We start from the raw sequence: 25,710 nt of genomic DNA on the forward strand, positions 1-25,710 counted from the left end.
ATAATAAATTTTGTTAATTTGTTTTTCAAGAAAAATACTAAAGATATAAAAGATGAAAGTAAAAAAAGTAATAAAAATAAAAAAAATAAAAAAAAGAAGAAAAAAAAAAAAGCCATGAAGGATCAGGAAAAAAATAAAAATATCATAGCATCAGAAGATGCTGAAAAACAAAGGTAAATAAATAAATTATTAAATAATTTTTTAATAAAAGTTTTACTTAAATTTTCAAAAAGAAAAAAATTTAAAAAAAACTAGTACATTGAATATAGATCAAATATGTTCGTGTTAACACTTTGCATGTTTTTCATCAAAATGTTAACTTTACAACCCTTATTACCTTTTCCAACACCCCTCACTCAGCAATCAGTGTTAAATTTAAATCAGAGTTCTCCAGTCAGTCGGCAATATAACACTAAAAAAAAAACCTACTCTCTTTTTATTTTTATAAATAAAATAATTGTGTAATTGAAAAAAAATGTATACTGATTCTCTATCAACAATAACATTTTTTCGAAGTTACGCAGAAACAGTTAAAGAAAAATCTCAAAGACTTGAAGAACGGTATTTGTTGAAAATTAAAAAAATAAATTATAAATAAATTAATAATGCTTGTTATTTGTTTTATATCAATTTTAGAAATGCACTGATAAAACAGCTTCAAGAAGAAATTGAATTGGAAAAATATAAAACAGAAAAACAATGTGAAATTGATGAACAACAATTAACAATACGACAATTACAACTTGGAAAAACAATAAATATTATAAATGATAATGATAGAAAATATATAAATTTCCAAATTGCTAAACAAGAAGAAGATGATTGGAATGATTTTATGACTTGTGATGGTTTACCAAATCCAAGTTTTCTTCCTGATTTAAATTCATTTATGTTTATTTGGGAACAAGAAGATGATCAAGCATCAATGATCAATGTCGCAACAAAATGTAAAGTTGTTACTTACGTAAGTTGAATATAATTTTAAACATTTAAATAATAAAAAGATAAAAAAAAAAAAATCACAAACAATTTATATTTATCTTATTTAATCTTTCAAAAATTTGCCTACCTGGATTTAATATTTATAAATAATTTTTTACAGTTGTTAACAAAACTTGATGATATCATTGATTTTTCAATAAAAAATCATCAAAATTATACAAATGAATGCAAAGAAATACGTTTATTGTATCGTAAAAAAATTCAATATTGGATTGATCTTGCATGTTATCGTCTTTTATTAAAAATTCAAGATGAAATGATACGTGAAGATTTAAAAAATGCAAAATTTATAAAACAATCGAATGAAATCATTTGCTGTATTTGGGCTTTTATAAAATTACCAGTCAGTTTAAAACAGGCCACCGAACGGGACAAGTTATTATACGACTTTGAATATATTATAAAAAAAAAAAAAAACTTGTTTTTTCAGTAAATAATATTTATTTTTTTGTTTATTTATAGAAAACCAATCGAAGTTATTTTTAATGAAATAAATTTATCATTAAAATTACCAGTTGATTTGGATTGTTATGCAACAGCAATACGTGGTCTTTGGAGTGAATACGATCATTATTCTGATGAATGTTTATCATATTTAATTCCACAATTATCAAATAATTATTATATGATTGATAATTTACTTGATTTTTGTAATAATGAATATGAAATTAAAAAAAATATCCAAAATCAACAAATTGAAGGTAGAAAATTACGTATTGAAGAAAAAAAAATAATGGTTGATAATTTAATAAATCCTGTACAAATAATAACAACTAAAATTGATAAAAAAAATAAAAATAAAAAATTAAATACAAATATTGGAAAAATTAAAAAAATTGAAGATAATAAAATTGAACCTTTGCCATATTTACCAACACCTGATGAAATTATTCTACAAAAAGAAGGTATTATTTTTATTTAAATTAAAAAATACAAAATACAATATTATTTTTCAACAGATGAAAATAGAAAAGAAATAAGAAGATTGTTATTTACAAGATGTGAAAAAAATGAAATTAATTTACGTAAATATAGAATTCTTGGTGGTGTTTATCATATTAATTTAATTTATCAACCACCACAGCCAAAAGTTATGATAAATGGTGTTTCAATAACAACATGTAAGTAGTTTATAAAATCTAAATTAAATTTTTTTGGCTTTTAAATACTTGTAATAATTATGTAATTTTTATTCTAGTGGAATTACCAAAGGAATTAAAATTTGTGCCATTTTCAAGACCTTACAAGGCACCACCACCAGCTCCAGACAACGAAAGAACACCAGAAATAATTGAAGCTGAAATAAAAGCACTTGAAGCTGCAATGGAAGCACTAATTCTCGTAACTCTTGAGTAATTAATTAATTATAAATAAAATATAATTAGGTATATTTAAAAAAATGATATTTATTTGGTTATATTTAATTTTCTAGACTTCCAAAATCGGTTTTATGGTTTGAACCACCTCTTGTTGCTCATTGGATATCAGAAAAAAATGTATGGTCAACTAAAAATATTCATGATATTAAATATAATGAAGAAAAACAAATAATAACATTTAGAACTGGTAAACTTGGTATTCATGGTCTTGCTGGATTTAAATTTGTTAATTTACCATTTCAAAGTTGGGAAATTAAGCCAAATAATGGTAAATTTGAAGGTGTTATTTTAAATATAACTGCAGCAATTGTACAAGTTGATTTTATCATAAAAGTAAAATAACAAATAATACTAAAAATTCAATAATGACCTATCAAGCTATAATTGATTTTATTTAATTATTTTTCAAGGAAGATCTTGTTTGTTTGCATTCATTAATTGGTGGTGGTACATCAGCATTGCAAGATATAATTGGAAAATACATGAAGCTAAACGTACTAATAAAAGTAAGTTAAAAAAAAAAAAATTATAAAATTAAAATAAATAATTAATTATGATATTTAATATTTAGAAAATGCGAGCTGGTGGATGTGATTTATTTCCTGAAAAAGATGCATTTAGTTATGTCAAAGGTTTACCAATAAAACATCAAGTTACTGAACAACATTTGCAATATTGTATGGGTTTATTATCAACAGCATATTGTTTTTCATGGTCCAGATGGAATATAACTGGTACAGCTAGACAAATTATTATGCAAATTAAAGAACTTCATGGTTGTATTGCCAAGGAACGTAGTACTATGATGCTACTTGTAACACCTCTTCAAACGTCTCTCATACAAACCACTGAAGTTGGATCTGAATTTTCAGACAAACCGCTGGATGGTGAAAAAAACAAGGTAAATAAAATATATATAATAATTTTAATCATTATAATAATTAATATATTGTTTTTATTTTGTTGACAGTTTTTTGCTGATGTTTATAATTTAGCATTACACAATGCTGGCATCAAAAGTCGCCTGTTAATGAAACAAGTATCATTCAAACTTGCAACGACTGTTACGAAATTACTTCAAGCAACAAATGTCATTAGTATGTCATCGTAAATTGAATAATTAATTTAAAATAGGTTTTAATATATATTAATAACATATTAATATATTTTTTATAAATAATAAAATTAAACAATTTAAAAAACAATTCAAAAGTTTCTTTATTTTCCTGCAATCGATAAGAACTAGTTTAATTTTATCATCAGTTGCTAAGTTTTTAAAAAAAAATATAAAAAAAGAATTATAACAAATTTTAAATTTATAATATTTCATTGTCATTCAAATCAAGTGTCATCCGGTTTTAAATATAAGATATCCGTTAGACGTAATACAACCCTTTCTTCTTCATCATGAAATAAAAAAAAGTCTAAAAGAAAATAAAATTCAGTATAAAAATATATGATAAAATATTCCAACAAAACCATCTGTTCTATTAAACATTTTTTTTTTTTATTTCAACTATTAATTATCTTCGAAATAGTATAAATAATGTCTCTATTTCGATATTACTATTTTGCAAAAATATATTTCGATTACTCCAAATTGACGAAAAATTCTTTTTCGAATTTCGTTGATTTTTTTTCTACAACAGACTATACAAGTGCATCCTCTTTTTTAATAAAAAAAATACCTGTTTTTTTTTTTTGTTATAATAATACATCGATGCGCATCAAAGCTCACAGATACAAATAAAATGTTGGGGCGCCAACTTTACATGAACAACACATGCTTAAATAATACACCTCTCTTTTTCTCTACCTTTACCTGCATTTACCTGGCTGCTGCTGTTGCCAGTGTGTCACGTGTATCTACCTACACACACACAAAGATAATAATAAAAAAAAAAAAAACAACAACGATGAATATAAAAAATGGAAAAAAAAAAAAATTTATTCATGTATTGGTTATATACGTTTGGGGGCCTTGCTGAAACCGCGCTCAACTGCCGGACATAACACTCGTTCACAAACTCTCCTCGCAAGTGCTCAACGTAATTTTCATATAGTTTTTAATATTTATTATTATTTTTTTATTGACATATAACTCGGTCACTGTGTCGTGATTTTTCTTCTATAATTTTGACATGTAATTAACTTTTTCTTATTTTAAAAAACAACAACAACAACAGGACTTTCATCATCTAGGATTGTGTTGTTGCATGAAGTGTAATTTATAAGTTTGTTTTTGGCTGGTCCTATTGTTTGTGAAGAATAAAAAAATATAATTATTGTTTTTAACTATAAAATAATTATCTTTGGATTTGGTGATTTTAATTTTATTAATTTTTATCATGCAGATGACATTTTATTATGATTAGAAAGTTTTTTTTATAATCGGGGTCATATGTGAATTCCTTTGGAGTCAATTGAGTGAAGTGGAATTTAAGATAATATGTGAGTGAATAATTATTCATCAGTTGAATAAATAATAATATACATGTTTTAATTATACTGAATGTGTTTTTTTTTTTTTTAAAAAAAGTGTGGTTTATTTTTTTTTATTTTTTCGGAGTGAGTCATTGTAATTTACAAAAAAGATATCTGGTGCAGTGAATTGTTGGTTTTTTTATATTTTTATTTATTTGGAATTAATTATAATGAGGCTATAATGAACCGACCAATTGTGGCTGGTGATGTCCTGGATGGTGAAGGATTCAAGCCACGTTTTTTACGGGTGAGTTGATACGACCTTGAAATTAATTTTTTTATTATTATAAATTTTTAAAATTTTTTATTTTTCCTTATTATGCCGTTGCCTATTTTTGAATCACCTGTTATGGATATTTTTTTTTTTTTTTTCCTTTTTATTGTTCAACTTGGAATGAAGATGATTAGTATTTTTTTTTTTTTTTTTTCTTACAATCATATCTTGATAATAATTATTTTTAAAACAACTGGATAAACTAGTTGGAAAAATTTATAATTTTTTATATTATTTATTTACTTGTTTACACATTTTTTTTTATCTAGTTTTTGAAAAATTTTTCCTTTCATATAACATTTTTATTATTAATCATAAAAAAAAATTTTTTATTTTATATTTTTAACAAATGCTGTTGTTGCAATATGATCATTAATATTTTTTACGGTGAAAAATAGAAATATTAAAATTACTATGAGTCAGAATAGAGAAAAAAAAAAATTTTATATTTTTATTTTCTATGACGTACTGATAATATATTAATCAAAAAATAAAAATCCAAGAATTTATTAAAAAATCAAGAGTGATAAAATGATTCTTTTAAAAATAAATTAAATTTTTTTTTTTTATTATTTTGTTTGTTTAACAAAAGTCAGTTATCATGTATTTTTTTTATTTTTTTTTTATCATCAATTAGCACTGTTTAAGGTCCGTTTTGCAATTTTTAAATTATTTTTTTCTTCACAATCTTTATATCAACAGATTAATTTTTAAAATCGTCATTTTTTTTTCCTTGAAAATTGATCTTTTAATCGGCTAATTAATCGAAATAAAAAACCACATAAAACATCATTTATTTCCGGGTATTTAATTGATAATATTATTATTATTAATCGATATATTTGTTGTTAATTTTTTTATTTAATTCGCAAAATCAAGAAATCGATTTAAGCATTAAAAGTATTAAAGTCTCTAATTTCAAAACAAGATAAAAATTAATTTACGGGTGGTCGTAATACGACTTCTTTTGTAAACTTGAAATATTAAAAAAGCAAAATCCAATAACACTTGGCAAGGACGTTTTTTTTTAATTAAAATTCTTGGTCAAATTGTGTGAAATAATTTTTTTTATATACAATTATTTTATTGATGTGAGTAGATAAAAAATAATTGAAAGAAAAAAATTGGTTTCGCTTTGATTTTTTTGTCGTTTTTTATTAATTTTTTTTTTGCCTGATAATTTGGAAGACAAATGTTGAAAGAAACAATAAAAAAAAAAATTATTATTATAAATAATAATAATTTTATGTGGTAAAAAATTTACAAAGAGTAACACAATATATATCTTTAGAAATGTATGAGGTTTTTTCGTCCATGGAAACTGTACCAAGTTGAAAAAGAAAAAAAAAAAAAAAACCATTGTTTTCCATCATACACACAAATATAAAAATATTATTAAACATTATTTCAATGTATGTGAAAACATTTCACTGAATAAAACCAGGAAAAAAAAATATATAAATTTCTATTGTTACAACTTGATTTCATGTATATTTCAAAAAATCTTTTAATCTTATTTTTTATTTTTAAATAAAACAGTGATAATTTATTTATTATTTTATAAAAAACATTATTTAATTTTTATAAATACAATATTAATATTACTTATATTTTTTTTTCATTCATTCATTGAATTATCTAAAATCATTGTTGAAAAAAATATAAAGAAACAAATAATTTTCTATAGAAAAAAAAAACAATTTTTTATTCAAGACAAGTTTATAAAAAATTGAGTAATAAAAAAAATTTAAATCATATATTCTAGCCAAGTGTGCAACCCTTTCAATTGCGTTGATAATATTTTTTTTTAATTTTTTTTTTTACGAGAATGACTAATACCCCATACAACGATCGATTGTGACGTCATTTAATTCCCTGACAGGTGTTATTCAGACACGTAATTTCCGTTTTTTGTCTGATGACTCTGCCAACTTAATACACTTTTAAAAAATAATATTCAGTAAATTACTAAATCAATATCAATTCGTTACATCTAATTTTATTAAACTTCATCAAAAAATATTATTGCTATAAATAATAAATGTGCATTAATGACATTGCAAAATTTCCAAACAAAAAATAACAAAGAAACTGAATTAGAAATAAATCTACAATGACAATTGTGTTTTTTTTTTTTTTTTTTTTACAAAATATCTATTATTCTAATTCATTTTTTTCAAACGTCATTTTGATGACGGAAATAATTATTAAGAATATGATACCTGGAAGTTGATAAATTTTTTTTTAAATTTTGCACTTTGATGCTTCGCTTGGCACGAGGTTCAAGGTGCCTCTGTTTTTTTTTTTTTATATAACCTTCTCTAGAGGTCATCGCATGTCTCGAAAATATTTTTAAAAAATTATTATTATTTTTTAAACAATATAGATGAGTCTTATCATCACAGTGTCATCCCAAGGTTAGTTAGAAACTCAAATTTCGATTTCGATTTCGATTAGCTTGATGGAAAAAATTTCAAAGTTTAATAATTAAAAAGCAAATACAATATATTAATAAATGAAATTTAAATTTCTAAAATAAACAAAATTTATTATTTTTAATATGAAAAATATTTAATTTTCTAATTTTTCTATTTCTATGTTTAGTAAAAAAGATTCTCATTGATGATTTAGGTGAAAAAAAAAAAACATTAGGTGAAAGGCACTGATGCTGAAGAATTTTAAATGTTTAAAAAAAATAAAATAATATATTATAATAATCATAGAAAATTTAATAGTCATAGTGTTTGTATGTTGTGAGTATATAAAGTCTTCAGAAGCACACTAGAGGATGTTAGTCCCCACTCAAGTCCCAAGACTTTTTTGCTTTTTTTATACCCCCATATCTGGTCTTGAGGCCCTTCTTTCTGACTCAAACTCTCCCACTATGTGTTTTTCATATCCACAATTTATTATCTCTCTCTGTTAAAACTCATTAAGCCATACATCTTACTCTTTCTTGCAACAATTTTCAATACCTTTCCTTCTCTTTTATATATAACATTATTACTATCATTATTATTTATATATGAAGATGGTGGTTTTTTTTTTTTTCATGTACATTTTTTATATTCTACTGTTTTCATCGTGAAAAGAGTATAGTTGAGGTGAGCATCGACGGTAGAAAACCACCTTCGGTTGAAGAATCTTTTTAACTCTTTCAAGTTCTTATATTCAAGTTGCAACTCAGTTGAGGATACTTTATTTATTTATTTATTTTCTTTTAAATTAAAACACACGCAAGAGAGTGAACTTTAACGTACATACTTTAACATTTCTTCAACAACAACCGGTTGAAAAATATATTTAAAATCAAAAAAATATATTGATGAATAAATTTCAAGAAGCAATGTATTTTTTTTCGTTGTGATATTTATTTATTTTTTCATAAATATATATGAAAAAATTATTTATTTTTGTGTGTGTTTTGAATAATTAAGTATAAATAATAATATATATTAATAAAATAATATTTTCGATAATATTTTTTGAACGTTTTCTTTGTTATAAACGAAATTTCTTTTTTTATTTTTTCATTGGTTCGTCACGCATTTCCGGTGTTTACCTGGAGGGGAATTATTTTGAAGTAAAAAAATATAATTTGAGGGAAAGAAAAGGGGACATTAAGACAGGTGTCAGTTTGAAATTGAAAATTATATCTAGTGAAGTGTTTGTTTTTTTGTGTATTTAGTGGTTTTGTGAATTATTAATTTGTTTATCAATTTGTTGCTATTAAATAATGTTAATATTACCGGAAATAAAATTACAGGTAACAAATTTAAATAAAGTTAAATGTTTTTTTCATAGCTAATTATTAAGATTGAATTTTAATATATATAATTGACTTTGAAATAAATTTTATACCTTTTTTTTTGTATATGAAAAATTTTAATTTATTATCTCAATATTACATGATAATTTAGAATAAATTTTTCGGTTCAAGTATCAGACATTACGATTACATTATACATCTTAATTTTATTATTATTTTATAATTTGTTTATGAAAATATAAAAAGATAAAAAATAATTCAAAAATTACAAGCGAAGAATATTGTGAAAAAAAAAAATATTATTATTATTAAATAAATATTTTATAACAATATTGTGTAATTTTAATTATTATTATTGTAATATATATATATTTTTTTTAACATATTATTATGGCTTTACAAATTGTTCCCTTGTTATATACTTGATTAATAATCATTCAATCGTAACATCCCATATTTATATATTGTGCAATAATTATTATTAAAACAATAAAAAATAAATTACATCAAAAATTCAAAAATTATTATTTAAATTTAATTTTTTCAAGCTTTATACTTGAATAAATAAATTAACAATTATTCTACAATATTTATATTCAAATAAACTAATTAATTTATTAATTTTTTTCCTAATTAAACATAAGTTAACAAAAAAAAAAAATTATCACAATATATTTATCATTTAATAAGATCTATAGATCTTTTATTTTTTTCAAATAAAATTATTTAATTTTGTTGCTCAATATAATAATTATTGTAAATTAAATTTATACAAATTTATTAATAATTTATAATTTTATTATTATTAATGTTTCCTGAGATGATTGCGTGAGGTATTATTCAAGGTCGAGGAACTTGGAAGGTTCATGGTGATTACGATGGCGCTCATTGCAACCATCTCATAGATTTATCTATGTATAAATTGTTTATACGTTCATGAGTTTAATTTTTTTTTTCTTTTTTCTGTCTATGTACATGCGAAGAATCGAGTCTTCTAGAAAGCATCTAACCAATACATATTACTACGTGAATACTCGACTTTGCAATCATTTTTTTTTTTTTCTTTTTGCTTGCTTCAACTCTTTGCCAATGCAATTTTTTTTTCTTTTTTTTTTCTCGGCTGCTTTTGCCACGTTTGTGTGTTATTTATGTACCAATCACTTGAAATTATTATGATTGCACTTCCGTTTAATGTCCGTCTAATTCTCGCGTAAAAAGAGGAAATTGTTGTCATGATTATAATGAAAAATTTGTAATCAAAATGATAATTATTTTGAAATTTAAAAATATTTTTAAATTATTTATTTAAAAATTAACATTTGCTTCTTTTTTCTTCTCAAATTTATATTATATTTTTAGTTAATTTTTTGCTGTCTTAAACATTACAATAATACGTTGTTTTTAAATTTAAAATTTTATTTTTATACTTGTCATTAACATAGTAATAAAAACTTGAAAAAAATTATAGCTAGTTTTTTTTTTTTAAGCTAAATATATTGACATTTTAAATTTCATTATTAGAATTTTTTTTTAAATATTAAAAAATATTTACTTCCGCAATTTGTGACACATTGCGGAATGATTTCTCCTCATGGTGTCGATAACCAACAGATCCAACAGATTTTTCATCCAGCAACTTTCCAACATGGCTTTCTGTATTTAAACACGCTTTCTTTGATATCGCACAACAAAGTATAAATTTTTTATTCCATATATTTAATTAAACAATAATATTTTCACTAAAAACAAGACAATATCAAAATAAATCATAATAAACGTGGGAAAATTTTAAAAAAAATTATCAAAATTGCGTGTATACTTTCAAAAAGCCCGGAAGGTACATTTTTTTTTTTTGAAATTTATTTCGTTTACACCTGTGGGTCAACTTTAAAAATATTTTTTGTGTGCCTTTCTTTTACATACTTATTAAAAAAAAAAAATCATTTTTACATATACAAATCGTCTTGGTTTATTTATATTTAATTATTTTTATTTCTGTAAACTTGCTAAGCCGGTCAATTTAAAATAAAAAAAAATTGACGTTACGCATCAATGAGTATTTAGTTTTACAATTCAAGATAGAAACAGTGAAAGTAAATTCAACAATTTGCAAATTCAATTGACATAAATAAATAACAAAAATCAGTAACACAGTGGCAATATAAATTTTTTCTATATTTTTTATATTTCCTTTACTATTGTTATTGTTTATTTTGTTAATTTATTTTGTTACATCTTTTTGCTATTGTATATTAACATTTAACAAATTTAAAAAAAAAAAAAAACGGTATATTTCTGTGGACAATAGATATCATGTTATATATATTTCATTTTAATATTTTTTTTCTCATATTTGTTTTTATAAAATAACGCATACACGGCAATCATAAATGTCTGAGAATTTTTTTTTCCTTTTTTTTTTTCTCATTCCGTTTACAAATTCATATTTATGTAATTACATAATTATTTTTTCTTTTTGTGAAAGAGGCTTATATAATTTATCATCTGCTAATCATTTAATTTTTTTGTTTAAATTTAAATTAAAAAAAATTATTGGTAAAAAAAAATTAAATAATTTTTTGCTTATGTTTATTTATGAATTTTTTTTTAATAAATAAAATGGATTTTTTTTAAATGAATAATTTAATTTATCAGGGTTATAATTAATATATACCATACTCGATTGGAATTGAGAAAAAAAAATTCTTTGAATTTGTTGGAATATTTTTAAATTAAATTATTGGGAATTATTTTAAATATGAATTTTAAAGTTATTTTTTTTTTGAGATAGAGTTTATGTTAAAATATACCTCTTGAATCACTAAAATTTATTCAGTAATTTGCTTGAGAATAGTTTTAAATAATAACAATTAAATGTAAAAAAATTATAAATCAAAATTTAAAAGCAATGAGCTTAGTTAATCTAAAAGTATGAGCTTAGTTAAAAAACCTCAAAGGCAATACGTATGAAGCTAGTTACCAAATTTATAAACAGTAAAAGTAATGGATAAAATTTATATAAAAAATGATAACTTTCATTTAATGATTTTTAATGACAACATGCAAAATGTCATGTTACAAATCACATATACCTCTTTGACATTTTTTACAATTTATTTACCTTTTTTTTTTTTTAATCTAACTCACGGAAATGCGAAATATATTTTTTAAAATTATCTACACGTATCAACAAACATCTATGAATACAAAAAATATATAAAACAAAAGTAAAAGTACTATTATTATTTTAAAAAAGTACAATAAATTAAATTTACAAAAATTATCCTTTCAATTTTTTTTTGTTTTAGTAATTTTTTTTTTTCATTTGGTTATTAAAGAATCACTGGATGACCCACTGCGGCTGTCAAACACGCGAGATTTCAGCTTTTCTTACATTTCAGGTTTTTAAATTTTTTTAAAAGTTAATTTCGTGGCCGCATTCCTCAACACACTAAGTTACATATAATAAATATAATAATATTCATTGATTTAGCCTCAGGCAAGTTTAATTTTTTTCTTTTTTATAAATATTTTTTTATATTTTGTTGTATCCAGTCAATGTGAAAGGAACATACTTATAAAAAATCTTACAGGTGAAGAAAAAATATGTATAAAATAAAAATTCCACTTGATAATATTTGACATTGATCCTAGAAAGAGAAAAAAAAAAAATTACAACACACGTTTATTTTACATACGAGATAATAATTTAAATTTTATCTGTTAAATAAATTGTCATTTGATAAAAAGCATTTATAATTGTCATTAGAATTTTTTATTTTTAAAAACAACTAGCAATTGCTTAAACATTTTTTAATATTATTTATTCAAACCGGCTCTTTGTAATTTCGAAAATTCCCAATAAATTTCTAATTGATAAAAAGCTCCCATTTTCGAAAATTTTTATACAAAAAAGCCCTTTATTCTAGGCAATAAAACGACATTATTCAGACTTGAAAATAATAATTATTATCATTACTATTATAGTCAAATATTTTCATAGTTATTTTTATTTTATTTTAATTTTTTTTTCGTTTGTGTCATTATATTCGTTGCATATTTGAGGAGAGTATGAAAGGCGTTGAATAAACAGCAAATTATTGTCGACCTAAATACATAATTTTTTTATATATTTTATTTTATAAAAATGTCAAATTTTCATTTTTATGTTATAAATTTAACATTATTATCTATTATGTAAATTTATTAATGTCATTTATTTTTCATTTATTAATGACTTATGTTATTTATTTGACATTTTGAATGATATATAGATATATTTATTCGTTAATTATTTGTTTCTTCGGTAAAATATGTTAGAAATAAGTTTAATACATATTTTTAATATAATTAGTTCATAAGTTAAGTTCATGTTTACAGTAAAATTGATAAATTTAATTCAATGTGATATAATATGATTTTTCGTTTTGCAAATATTATATATCCTTACTACCTATTATTATTAATATATTGCTAAATAATTAATTATATATACATCAATTCATGAGCCTTGACAATTTACATCTTCGACTACTAAATGTAACATGATGTCTCACATTTAAATGTTAAATTTCATTCGATTTTATTTTAAATATAATAAATAATATATTTAACATTAAATGATTTACATTTAAAAGTGTCTTGCATCAATGTAAATACATATGAATAAATTATTTAAATAATCCTATTGTTCCATTTATTAATGTCTTTTATTATTTTATGAATGATATATAAATATATGTTTATTTTTCATTTGTATTCTGCTCGGTAAAATTGAAAAAAGAATTTTTTTTTTTTAAATAGCTGAATTCATGGTTACAGTAAAATTGACAATAATCATGATAATATGTTATCATTGCAATTTTAGTGCAACCTTGCTTGCACACATCGCTTTCCAATCTTAATTATATATACTCACTCATGACAGCCTTGACACGTTACGGTGTCTCGACTAAGTGAGACATTTCGATCTCGATTTTATTTATTTAAAAATTAAATAAATATATCATTAAATATACATAAACAAGGTCTAGCTCAATGGAAATGCATCAATAAATTATTACCCAAATATAACTAATTAATAATGACGATTATTATTATCAAAAAAAATAAAAAAGGTATTTAAATTTTGTCAAGTTAAAAGATCCTTTGATTTCCAAGAAATAAAACTAGGCTAATCCTCTTATGCAAATAAAAAAAAGACTTAAATTAAAAAAATTTATAATCGTAATTAAAAAAAATTATCTTGATATTTTTTATTTATTTGAATTATTTTTTTTTTTAATTAAAAAAATTTGTATATATAATTTTTTTAATATTATTTTTATATTTTTATTTTAAAATTAAATAATATCAATAATAAAAGAAAAAAAAAAACAAGAAAATTAAATTTATCTATCAAATCTATTATAACTTGTTTTTAAAATATTTAAGAAAAAATATACAGCCTAGAAAAACAAGTTTACATTACTAATACAAGTATTTATTAATTAACTACACTAATCAATTAGATATTTTTCGATTTATAATAACAATTTCACAATAAATATATATATATTTTTCATTTTACTTTTTTTTTTATTCTACTGATAGTATAACCTTTTTTTTTGTGTGTTTTATCATTGGAATATTGACACAAGTAGTTATGAAACTTTCAATACCATAAAATCAGAGTATAAACGTACTTGACATCTTTATTAATCAGGCAACCCATAAGATTAGATAAAACCCTGAAGAAAAAAAAAAATTAAACAAAATATAAATTGATATAAAAAAAGATTTGACCCAGATTAAAAAATAATCTACCAAATTTATATTATCAAATTAATTCAGATGAAAAAATTAAATAAAATTTAAATTAAATTTTTAGAAACTACTTGTTGTATTAATTTTTTAATTTATTATTTAAAAAAAATATTTAAATTAATCCTGAAATAAATTTTCTTTAATAATTTATTAATGATCCAATGACTTTAATGATTCAGAATAAATGCATAACCACCGTTATTTTTAATGGGCCATTGAACTTAAACATATCACAACTAACAGACTGTGCAAAGTATTTAACAGCTACATCATACTCAAGGACGTATTTTAATTTTTATTAAATTACATATACCCATATTTTTTTATTTAAAAAACTTGTTTATGTTTTTATTAATACATGTGTAAATATAGGTCATATGATTATTTATTTTTTTTTTTTTGGACACACTTGTTCCCATTATTTTATCAATAATTATTTTATTACTATGATTGTTTTTTTTTTGTTTTTAAATTTACTTTGTATTTATTTTAATGAAAAAAAAATATATATAATTGAAACCCCTTCCACGTGTTTACTTGTTTGTCCACCACCTTTCTCTGAACATTGCAATCTTACTGGTGTAAAAACACGTCAGATCCAAGTTGCAAAGCAAGTTGACCGCAAACAAGGCCCAGTCAGTTACTAACGTGGTCCAGCTTCGGATCATATTTAACAATAAATCAATCAACAATAATATTTATTTACAGTCAATTAAATAAATTACTACAAACATCAGTGTCTTATTATCATAGATAAATTTTTTTTTTATAAATAAATATAATTTTCGTGTGAATTTTCAATTTACAACAATTATTTTTGAAAAAAAAAAATTTTAAAACAATCATTTTATTAATTTAGCTTGTTTTGAAATTAATTAAATTATTTATGGTATTTTTTTTTCGGTATTTTTAATGAGGTTTTTAAAATATTAATTAATCATTTTTGTGTGTAAATATTTGTTTGTTTTTTTGTTTTTGTTATTTGTTTGCGAATTTTTGAGCAAAAAAAAAAATTAAGATCATGATGAGTTGGTATTATTATTGTTGTTTTTTTTGTTGATTTATAAATTAAAATTCATGAAATGATTTTTGAACGTGAGATGATTTTAAAAGCCATTTAAATGGATTGAATAATTTTGATTTTTGGTGCGACAAATAATCACTTGTTCAAATAAACTGGAATGTGAATTTCGTTATTTAATCGTATTGGAATTTTTTGTTCTTTTTTTTGTTCTGCACAATTTAAAACCTGCCATTTATTTTATTTTATTTTTTTTTCATTTTCGCTCAGTGCTAGAAGACATTACCAGACCGGAAGTCACTTCACGCAGATGTTTAACCAAGTATACACTTGACTTGAGTCAATTCGAATTATACACAGTTATACTTGATAACACTTACATTAACATATTTTACTGTAAAAAAATAAGCTCAGTTTAATTATCTAAAATTCAATGCTTTTAAAAATCAAAAAGAAAACAATATACTCAATTTCCTGTATGAAGCGCGATTTCAATTGATATATTTTTTATTCTATTTTATCGAATTTTTTCTATATAAAAATTTGAATGAGCATGAAATTGAAACTCGAATAATCATCATTGTATTTTGAATATTTTAATCTTATTGGTGTGGTCAATAAGGTACGGTTTCCTGTGTGTAGAAAGCGTAGTAAAAATAAAATAATAAAATAATAAAAATTCACTAAAATGCATCATCAATTTTCCGGATATTTTTTGCTATAAAGAAATTTTTAAATATCAATGAAATATAATTTCGAAACAATCAAACACTCGAGCGATTAAAAAAATAATTTTTAAACATTAAAAAATATAAATAAACAAATATTAATTAGTAATAAATATAGCTATTTTTAAAATGAAAAAAAATTTATCTATGATAATAAATAGTTTATTAATTTATAGAACAAATGTTATTATTATTAATTAATTAAATGATGAGCAATATATTTATTCAAAGTTAAATAAAATAATGTAGAAATTATGATTTGTCGGTCATGTTGAAGTGGGTGCATCATTCACCATTGCCAAAGAATCACGCAAATGTTGTGACGTCGGTTGAAAAAAAATCATCTCAATTAAAAAATAATAATAATGATAATGATAATGATGAAAATACCGATCAAGTGAGAGTGCCGGATGCTAAAAATTACATTGATTTTGATGATAATTGTGAGGAAATAAATATAATCCTGGATTCGTCTTCGAGAAGACGTATCGGGGTAAGAATTTTCAAAAAAAAAAATGAAATACCATTTTAAAAATGCTATTTATTTATCATAAAAAAAAATTTATTTATTTTATTAGTCATTATTTACTGTCACCATATATTCCCTTCACTTGAATTACAAAATGCAACTTTTTTTTTCAACTTTAAACTGGTTTAATTATTATTTATCTAGTTTTAAAAAAAAAAAAATTATTCTGTCCAATTTCGTAATGATAAAATCTTGTTTTTCCTGTAATTTTTGTATTTTTAAATTAAATAATTTTAGAAATAACAAAACTTGATGTCAATAAACTTTCACTGATATAGTTTTTTTTTTGAAAAAAAATTTATTAATTATTATATTAATTAAATAATATATAGTAAATAAATAATTAAAAATATTATGAGATATGTCAATTGTTGGAGAAATTAAATTGAGGAAAAATAAATTTAATGAGACATTTTTTGTTGAGTTAAATTGTTTGTTGTATGAGGAGACTTCTTGAAAGTCAAAACGATCGTTTAGTCAGGCATATAAGGCGAAAGGACAAGTCTAGGACGTAACTCGTTATCCAATCATCAATTTATTTATATATTTTTTTTTTCAAAATCACGTTGAATATGTCCCCTCAAACCATATAATTTTTTTTATTTTATAAATAAATGTATTAACAATTCATAAATATTTTATATTATGCAACATTAGAATGTCTATTTTCTAATTTTATAATTGCTTATTATTAAATTGATCATTTGTTATTTTCATTCAAATTAAAACTCATTTCTTTATTTTCCACATCATCAGATAAGAAAATTAAAAATGATCAGCAAAATTAAATAACAAAATTACAATTTCATTATCAAATTAAAAATAGAAAGAAAAAAAAATTTAATTTACTTTCTATTTAAAAAAAAAAAACAAATTATTAGATCAATTTTAAGTGTGATAAAAATAAATTAAAAATTTTTTTTTTTTTCATATATTTTTCCATTTTTTAATTTAAAAAAAAAAACATAAATATATTTTTTTTAAGTGTTATCTAATTTTTTTTTAACGGTAGCAAATGTAATGATGTATATTAAAATTAACTATATTCATGATGATGAGAATTCGCAGTTATTTAATTTGTTTAAAAAAAAAAACCGTTAGATATTTTAAGCCGGTAGAAATATACCTGCAATTATCAAAAAATAATAAATAAATCATTTAAAATTTTTTTTAGCGTTCATTAAAACGGTATTAAAAATTTAAATAATCAAAATATAATAGTTTTTATCATAATTTAATTAATTAATTTTTTTAATTATTATTTTACAGGGTTCGGATCCCAGAGTGGCAACATGTCGTGGAAAATTACAAAATAAACGTAGTAAACTTAATCAAGAAATAAATAAAGAACTTCGTCTCCGTGCTGGAGCTGAAAATCTATTCAAGTATGTTTTTTTTTTTGTTAATATAAATACCTGTCTAATTAATATAAATTAATATTAAAAAAATTTAATTTACAGAGCAACGACAAATCGAAAATTGAAGGAAACAGTAGCACTTGAATTGAGTTTTGTTAATTCAAATTTACAATTATTAAAAGAACAACTTGCTGAGTTAAATAGTTCAGTTGAACTTTATCAAAATATCGATGGGTATGTATTAATAACACCTAAATAAATTTAATTATTATACTGATCAATATTAGAAATTATTACTAAGCAAATAATTTCGATATCGAAATAGAAACCATACGTAATTTTAATCGAAATAACAAAACACACCTGGTCTGGTTTTTTTTTTTTTTTAAATGAAAAATAAATTAATACTCTTATTTTCATATTTATTTTCTCAACAAGATATTCATACTTGATAAAATAAAAAAATAAAATAAATAAAAAAAAAAACTATAGCACGAGCCAGCTGTTGTATAAAATGTCCCAGTATTTCACTCGATATGCAAGACAATGAAAACGGTATTATAAAATACAGTTTTTATTTTTTAATTTATTTTAATTGTTATTATTATTTTACAATAATAAATGACATATTATCCGGATATAAATAATCATGCTTTTTCAACAAACACAATTCAAAATAAATTAAATTGTTTTTTTTTTTTTAATTTAATTATAACAAAAATTTTTGATGCTTTGTTTTGTTAATCTTTTAATATATTTGTTTTTTTTTTTTTTGAAATTGATCCATTAATCATTATTGAAAAAAAAAAATAAAGTACAATTTATTAAGTTATATTTTCTACATTAATTAAACATAAATTTGGTTTTTTTTTATTGAAAAAATTTAAATATAAAAAGCAATGATAAATAAATAAATAAATCAATTTTCATTTATATTTTTATTAAGATTACTTTGATAATAATTTATTTTTTATATTATTTTTATAATTTTAAACTTTTAAAATTGTTTTTTTTTTAATTAATTGATATATTTATTTATTTATTATTTTTGTTGTTCTCACGTTTGTGTTTAAATGCATTATTGTAGAACCATTTGAAGCAAGTTGTTTGAATTTTACATGCATCGGTTCCTGGGTCAGTGTCCGTTTACTATTACTACAACATCCATTACATTACATTGCATCTGTACCACCATAAATATATATTACAAACACATTATACAGATATGTTCTCTTTATCCATACATTTTTACCACTTCCTTTAAACTCCATTCCTCTTTAAATTCTAAATAAAAAAAAACAATAAAAAATAAATAAATAAACATCTAGACAATCATCTTTATGATTTTTTTTTATTTTTCTTTTTTCGAATAAGTTGAGGATTGTGGTCTGGAACACTTTGTTCCTTCATAAACTATTCTTTGGCGTTAACTGGACTGAAGCCTTATCAAACCACAATACCGGATATCTCTATTAACACATGCAATAATTATTATTAAAAAATTTCTTGTTGAATATTCTTCTTGTCTTGTTGTATCAAAGTTTATGATTTTTTCCTTTGTTTTAAAATACCAGAAATATTAATTTTAAAAATCAATTTATAACAAAAATAATTTATTTTTTCTATTGGTAATTATTTATAATTAAAAAAAAATTGAAAAAAATATTTGAAATATATTTTAATAAATGCTTTTTTAGTTAATGCAATGACATAATGAATAATTTAAATTTAAATTGAATTTTTTTTCAAATCCGTGATAAAGTTTGATTATTTTTTGTATTTAGTCAAGTGAGCAGATGGTTAAGTTGTCAAGACCCTTGCCTATAGTGCTTGTGGTCTCGGGTTCAAACACCAATTGCGTAAGTCTGATAGTCTAAGAACCTTTATTTAAATTCTATGATAGAATTTCTTTCAGTTATTCAGTTAATAAGCGTGTTTTCTGGTGTCAAGGGTAAATATAATTTAGTATAGACCATGTGAACTACGCACTTGGTCTACGCCAGGAAATATTTGCCCTAAACACCGGGGATATACCTATCCTTATTTTTTTTTAAATAAAGATAACACACTTACACATATTCTATCTCTATCTCCCAATTATGAATGACAACTGTTCTTTTTATAACAAAAAAATTGATTTATAAAATTTAACAACAGATTTTTAAAAAATTTATTCAATTTTTTTTACATGCCATTTTAGTTAAACGATCATATAAATTTAAAACTTTATAACGGTATTTATCGATCATTAAATACTTATGTAGGTCATAAATGTACATTTTTGGATAAAATTGAAAGAGAATAAAAAATTGATTTTTTATTTATACCCAAGGATGTTGAATCAATGTTAATTAATTCGATTAATGTATTTATTTTTTTTGTTTTAGAACTGAGCTGATTATGCCAATGATCCCATTGGGACTAAAAGAAACGAAGGACATTGATTTTTCTGATCCATTTAAGGTAATTTTTGTTTGATTAAATTAATGTATTATTCAAGAGGTGGTACATCAGGATTATCAATGAAGGCTGAGCTTTTGTTAATAATATTATTTTGATTTTTTTTGTATATATTTGAAAAATCTAAATCATCAATTGGTGGTCCAATTTCTAGTAGCTCTCTTTTTGTTATAATTTTGCCAGATTGAATTTTTTTAATATCGCTCGAATGATTTTTAGAGCTGGATGATTTTTTATCATTATAATCAATTGATTTTTTCATAATAATATCAAGTGGATTCAAGCGTGGCATAGTTATCAACAAATTTCCTGTAACTGTGTTTCGCTTGGCGACACTTTTCTCTGTTTCAATTTCACATGGTAATGTTAACTGTAATATTTTACCTTTTATCGTTACACGTATATATTTTGGCTGTATGTCAATGTCCACATGTGATGTATCCATGTGTCTGAAAATTAAATAAAAAATTTTAAACTATACTTAAAATGCCAGTCAATAAATAGTATAAAAATTATATGAATTACTTGTAGAGTGAAATTTCAAGAAAAATATTATCTCTGTCATCTTCATCGTTTAATTTAAATGGTACTTTTGGCTGATTGATATTATATGGTCTACCATCTTGTGTAAATAATTTTATTGTATTTTTAATATCTTTTGTATTACTATTATCTTTTTTATGATTTTTTTTATTTTCAATTTGTTCAAGCTTTTTAGCAATTTTAATTCTATCTTCAGGTGTATTGTAACTTGGTTCATTCCAAAATGATTTAACTTTATCTTCATCCTCTTCATCATCATCATCTTGGTCAGTTATTTCAGTTATTTTAACATCACTATTTTCATAACGTTCAATTTGTTTTTTTCGCAATTTCATATAATCCCAGTAGCCTCTAACAACATCACCCTCAGCAATGTGAAATTTTTGTGATGCAATTATTCTATCTGATTTTTTTATATCAATCATATCTAGCTGTTTAATTTGTGGTAATACTGTTATAACATAATTACGATAATTATCATAATCCGTACATGGATTACCAGTTAAATATAGCTGTTCAAGTTTATAATTTAATTTTAATGTTTTAACTGATTTCAAATCACCAATAAAATTCATTGTTAAATCTAGCTTTTTTAAACACTCAAGACCTTCAAGATTTTCAATAATAACAATATTATTTAATGCTAAATTTAAATATTCTAAATATTTTAATTTATTTAAATTTTCAATTTTTGATATTAAATTATATTGTAGTAATAATATTTTTAACTTTCTACATAATTTATCAATTAGCTCTATTTTTTCGATATTTTCTTGATGCAATGATATTTCTTCAAGTGTTGATATCTCTCCTTCATTGTGTTCTGATTTTTTACGAATTAATTCAACACTAATTCTCACCATTTTTACAAATAATAATTAATAATTTCCATCAAATTAAATTTATATTAATTCAAGTTGCTTGTGGTTATGATTTATCAAAAAACAAACATAAAACTATCGATTAAACAAACTGTAACTATGCTATGATGATGATCATTATTATTTATTTGTTGCAGGATTTTATACTGGAGCATTACAGTGAAGATGGTGAAAATTATGAAGAAGCAATTGCTGAACTTATGGAAACAAGACAGGTAAATAAATAAATAAATAAAAGGATGCATTGATGTTAAATTTAATGAATATTTTTTGTTTGTTTAGGCAACAAGAACACCAACAAGAGATTCTGCTGGAATAGCATTGCTTTTGCGTTATTACAATCAGCTATATTTTATTGAACGTAGATTTTTTCCACCAGACAGAAGTTTAGGTATATATTTTGAATGGTTTGATTCATTAACTGGTGTACCAAGTTGTCAACGTACAGTTGCATTTGAAAAAGCATCTGTATTATTTAATGCTGGTGCATTATATACACAACTTGGTGCAAAACATGATCGTAGAACAATAAAAGGACTTGATCAAGCTGTTGATTCATTTTTACGTGCTGCTGGTACATTTAGATATATACATGAAAATTTTACAAATGCACCAAGTATGGATCTTGGTCCAGATATGCTTGATATGCTTGTACAATTAATGCTTGCACAAGCACGTGAATGTTTATTTGAAAAACTTGAATTACAATCAAGAGATAATAAAAATATTGATGTATTATTTGATCTTGCACAAGAAGCATCACAAGTTGCTGCTGTTTATCATGATGTACATGCATTAATATCAAGAGAACCAGTTAGAGATTATGTACCTGAATCATGGGTATCATTGATACTTGTTAAAAAAGAACATCATCTTGCATTATCACATAAACATTGTGCTGCTGGTTTATTAGATAGACCAATTAATGAATTTAGAGTTGAAACTAAATTAACACTTGAACATATACAACAAAGTGATGGAAAAACACAAATTGATTATACAGTGCCAAAGGATGATATTGAAAGACAATCTCTTGGTAAATAAAGCAATTTAATTTGTCTAATTATTTAATTGAATTGTTTTACATTATTTTTTTTTTATGTTTTTTTAGGAAGAGCTCATTTAAGAGAAGCTCTTGTACTTCATGAAGAGAGTCAACGATTACAACGTATGTGTCGTGAATTAAAAAATAAACCATCATTATCAAAAGTATTAAAACGTTGTCATGAAATGACATTAAAAAATTATAATGATTCTGGTGATGAAGATGATTTTCGAGAGCTATTAGATCCACCAATAATAATAGCATCAACTAAATTTCATTTAAATATAACACATCCTGATTTTGGACAACATGGTGTTGATGATTTATTTAGAACACTTGGTCCAGTTGCAATATTTTCAGCAAAAAGACATTGGACAGCACCAAGGCTTATACAGCTACAACGTGGTCCTGGTGGTGAAGGTTTTGGTTTTAGTGTTAGAGGTGATGCACCAGTTATTATTGCTGCTGTTGATCATAATTCACTTGCTGATGTAAGTTTATTATTTTACACTTGTCTAGGTTCATTATATCATTTTAATAAAATATTATTTTTTGTTTTTTAGCTAGGAGGAATGAAAGAGGGTGATTTTATTGTTAATATTGGTGATAAAGATGTTAAATGGGCATCACATGAACAAGTTGTACGAATGATTAAAAAATCTGGTGATTCAATTTGTCTTAAACTTGTTACACCAATGGATAGAAATTATTTAAAGGTAAAAATAATTAAATAGTCTTTATTTTTTTGTTAATTATATTCGGGATTATTTAATTTATTTTTTTAATGTTTATTTTAGAAACCAATCAAGTCAAGTCATCATGATAAAGGCAGTGTTTCTGCAAGTAGTTCATCTGGTGTCTCTTCTGGTCAACCAAGTCCAGCTGGTTCAGTAACAGCAACATCAAGATCAAGAACTCACACAATTCCCTGGAATCCATTTAAAAAAACAAATCCACGAGGTAGTCAGAGGGATTTGACCTTTGACAATGTTATTTTAAGATAATTTTTTTAAATATTTTTCTTTAAATAAATTATTAAACTATTTATAAATTCAAAATTTTTTTAAATAGAAATTTTATTTTTCTTTTTTTTTTTAATTTTTTAAAATTACAGAAAATAATTTCGATAATTCTTCATTTTATTTGTCAGTCATATCTTGAATTATTTAGTTTAAAAAAAACACATAAAATTGTTTTATTAAATTTTAGTTTTAATATTTATTTAATATTTTAAAAATAAGGCTTTTTATTTTTTTTTTTTTTTTGTCTTTTTATATTTTTGTTTTTATGTACATATTTTAATTTTACTCAAAACGAGTATGTCAAATTGGCCATGAAAAAAATAAAATAAATTAAAAATTAAATTTATTAAATCACAGAAGGTCATTTTATTTTAAATCGGCAAGAAAAAAAATACATTTAAAATGCCAAATTTTAATGTTAAAAAATTTTTATCAATTATTATTTTTTTTTTAGTTTTATCGCGAATGCAAATTGAAAAATTGCACGCAGCCATGTACACAGAGCCTCGCAAAAGAGTCCTTTTTTTATTTTTTGCGAAAGTGCCAAGTAATTATTATGAAATTCTGTAATTTAAAAAAAAAAAATAACAATTTTCTACTGTCCTTAGAAATAAAATATACCTTATAAACATAAAAAAAATTGTATATAATATTATTGTAAAAAAAAAAAATAACATTAATCAATAGTACATATTTTTTTTTTAAATATTTAAATGCCCGTGTATAATAATTCTGTAATCAAAGCAAGTATACTATTAGAAATGTATGTAAAATGAAAAATTAGTGTTTATTTAATTTTTTAAAATTTTTTCTATCCTCAAGGATAACGCGTAGTTGTTATTATAATTTAACTTTAAAACTCATTTTTTTTTTCTTATTTAAATATTGAAAGATAGAAGGTAAATGTTGTTACAACATGAATAACTCAAACTTGATATTATTATTGTTAACGTTTATTTAAAATTTATGCTAGAAAAAAAAAATGAAGATGATGAAGATTAATTTCAGGACAATGCACTTTCTTTTAAGGTCAACAGAGAAACTATAAATTTTTCTAGATCAAATGAAGCTACATAATAATCATCATCTAAAATCAATTCATCAACTAAAAAAAAAACATCCCGTAACAAAATGAATGAAGTTTCTAAACAACCTTTTAAAAATCTAACAGATTTTCTAATTAAAAAAAAATGTTTAATGCACTTTTTGTGGTTTAGATCTTTAAATAATAATTGATCTTAGAAAAAAAAAAAAAAAGGATAACAAAAAACGTCAAAAATTTGATGGAGAGATTGAAAGATTGTGTAATAAAATTCGATGGGGCGAGATAATAATTTTTTTTATTTTAAAAACCAAGTGAAAGTTTTGGAATGAAAATCACACCACGTTCAGAATTGTTACTTAATTAAC

At 22.5% G+C, this 25,710-nt stretch overlaps 3 protein-coding genes across 6 annotated transcripts; 2 read left to right on the forward strand and 1 right to left on the reverse strand.

Annotated features, from left to right (window-relative positions):
• The first annotated feature begins 204 nt into the window (after positions 1-204).
• On the forward strand, positions 205-3,507 carry LOC122856763 (dynein axonemal intermediate chain 7-like). 2 transcript variants are annotated; one of them, XM_044158575.1, is made up of 10 exons: positions 205-561; positions 637-964; positions 1,103-1,377; positions 1,465-1,907; positions 1,962-2,123; positions 2,201-2,354; positions 2,435-2,714; positions 2,792-2,887; positions 2,953-3,282; positions 3,352-3,507. In XM_044158575.1, exons 1-10 carry the CDS (start codon positions 476-478, stop codon positions 3,490-3,492), a joined length of 2,295 nt encoding a protein of 764 aa, XP_044014510.1. In that variant the 5' UTR covers positions 205-475; the 3' UTR covers positions 3,493-3,507. The 2 variants fall into 2 exon arrangements, with proteins under 2 accessions (XP_044014510.1, XP_044014511.1); XM_044158576.1 differs by lacking the exon at positions 205-561 and having other exon boundaries at positions 817-947.
• An 843-nt stretch (positions 3,508-4,350) lies between these two features.
• LOC122856767 (rhophilin-2) lies at positions 4,351-25,565 on the forward strand. 3 transcript variants are annotated; one of them, XM_044158579.1, is made up of 10 exons: positions 15,759-16,056; positions 16,740-16,955; positions 18,261-18,376; positions 18,452-18,583; positions 20,737-20,812; positions 22,371-22,448; positions 22,516-23,269; positions 23,345-23,769; positions 23,842-23,994; positions 24,076-25,565. In XM_044158579.1, exons 1-10 carry the CDS (start codon positions 16,045-16,047, stop codon positions 24,280-24,282), a joined length of 2,169 nt encoding a protein of 722 aa, XP_044014514.1. In that variant the 5' UTR covers positions 15,759-16,044; the 3' UTR covers positions 24,283-25,565. The 3 variants fall into 3 exon arrangements, with proteins under 3 accessions (XP_044014515.1, XP_044014516.1, XP_044014514.1); XM_044158580.1 differs by lacking the exons at positions 15,759-16,056; positions 16,740-16,955 and adding an exon at positions 4,351-5,112; XM_044158581.1 differs by lacking the exons at positions 15,759-16,056; positions 16,740-16,955 and adding an exon at positions 8,590-8,905.
• LOC122856833 (dynein axonemal assembly factor 11) lies at positions 20,822-22,363 on the reverse strand. The gene is made up of 2 exons (XM_044158696.1): positions 21,335-22,363; positions 20,822-21,258 (listed from the first exon to the last, which is right to left on the reverse strand). Exons 1-2 carry the CDS (start codon positions 22,213-22,215, stop codon positions 20,841-20,843), a joined length of 1,299 nt encoding a protein of 432 aa, XP_044014631.1. The 5' UTR covers positions 22,216-22,363; the 3' UTR covers positions 20,822-20,840.
• Positions 25,566-25,710: the final 145 nt, after the last annotated feature.

Source organism: Aphidius gifuensis, linkage group LG5, assembly GCF_014905175.1.
Source record: "Aphidius gifuensis isolate YNYX2018 linkage group LG5, ASM1490517v1, whole genome shotgun sequence".
NCBI lineage: Eukaryota > Metazoa > Arthropoda > Insecta > Hymenoptera > Braconidae > Aphidius > Aphidius gifuensis.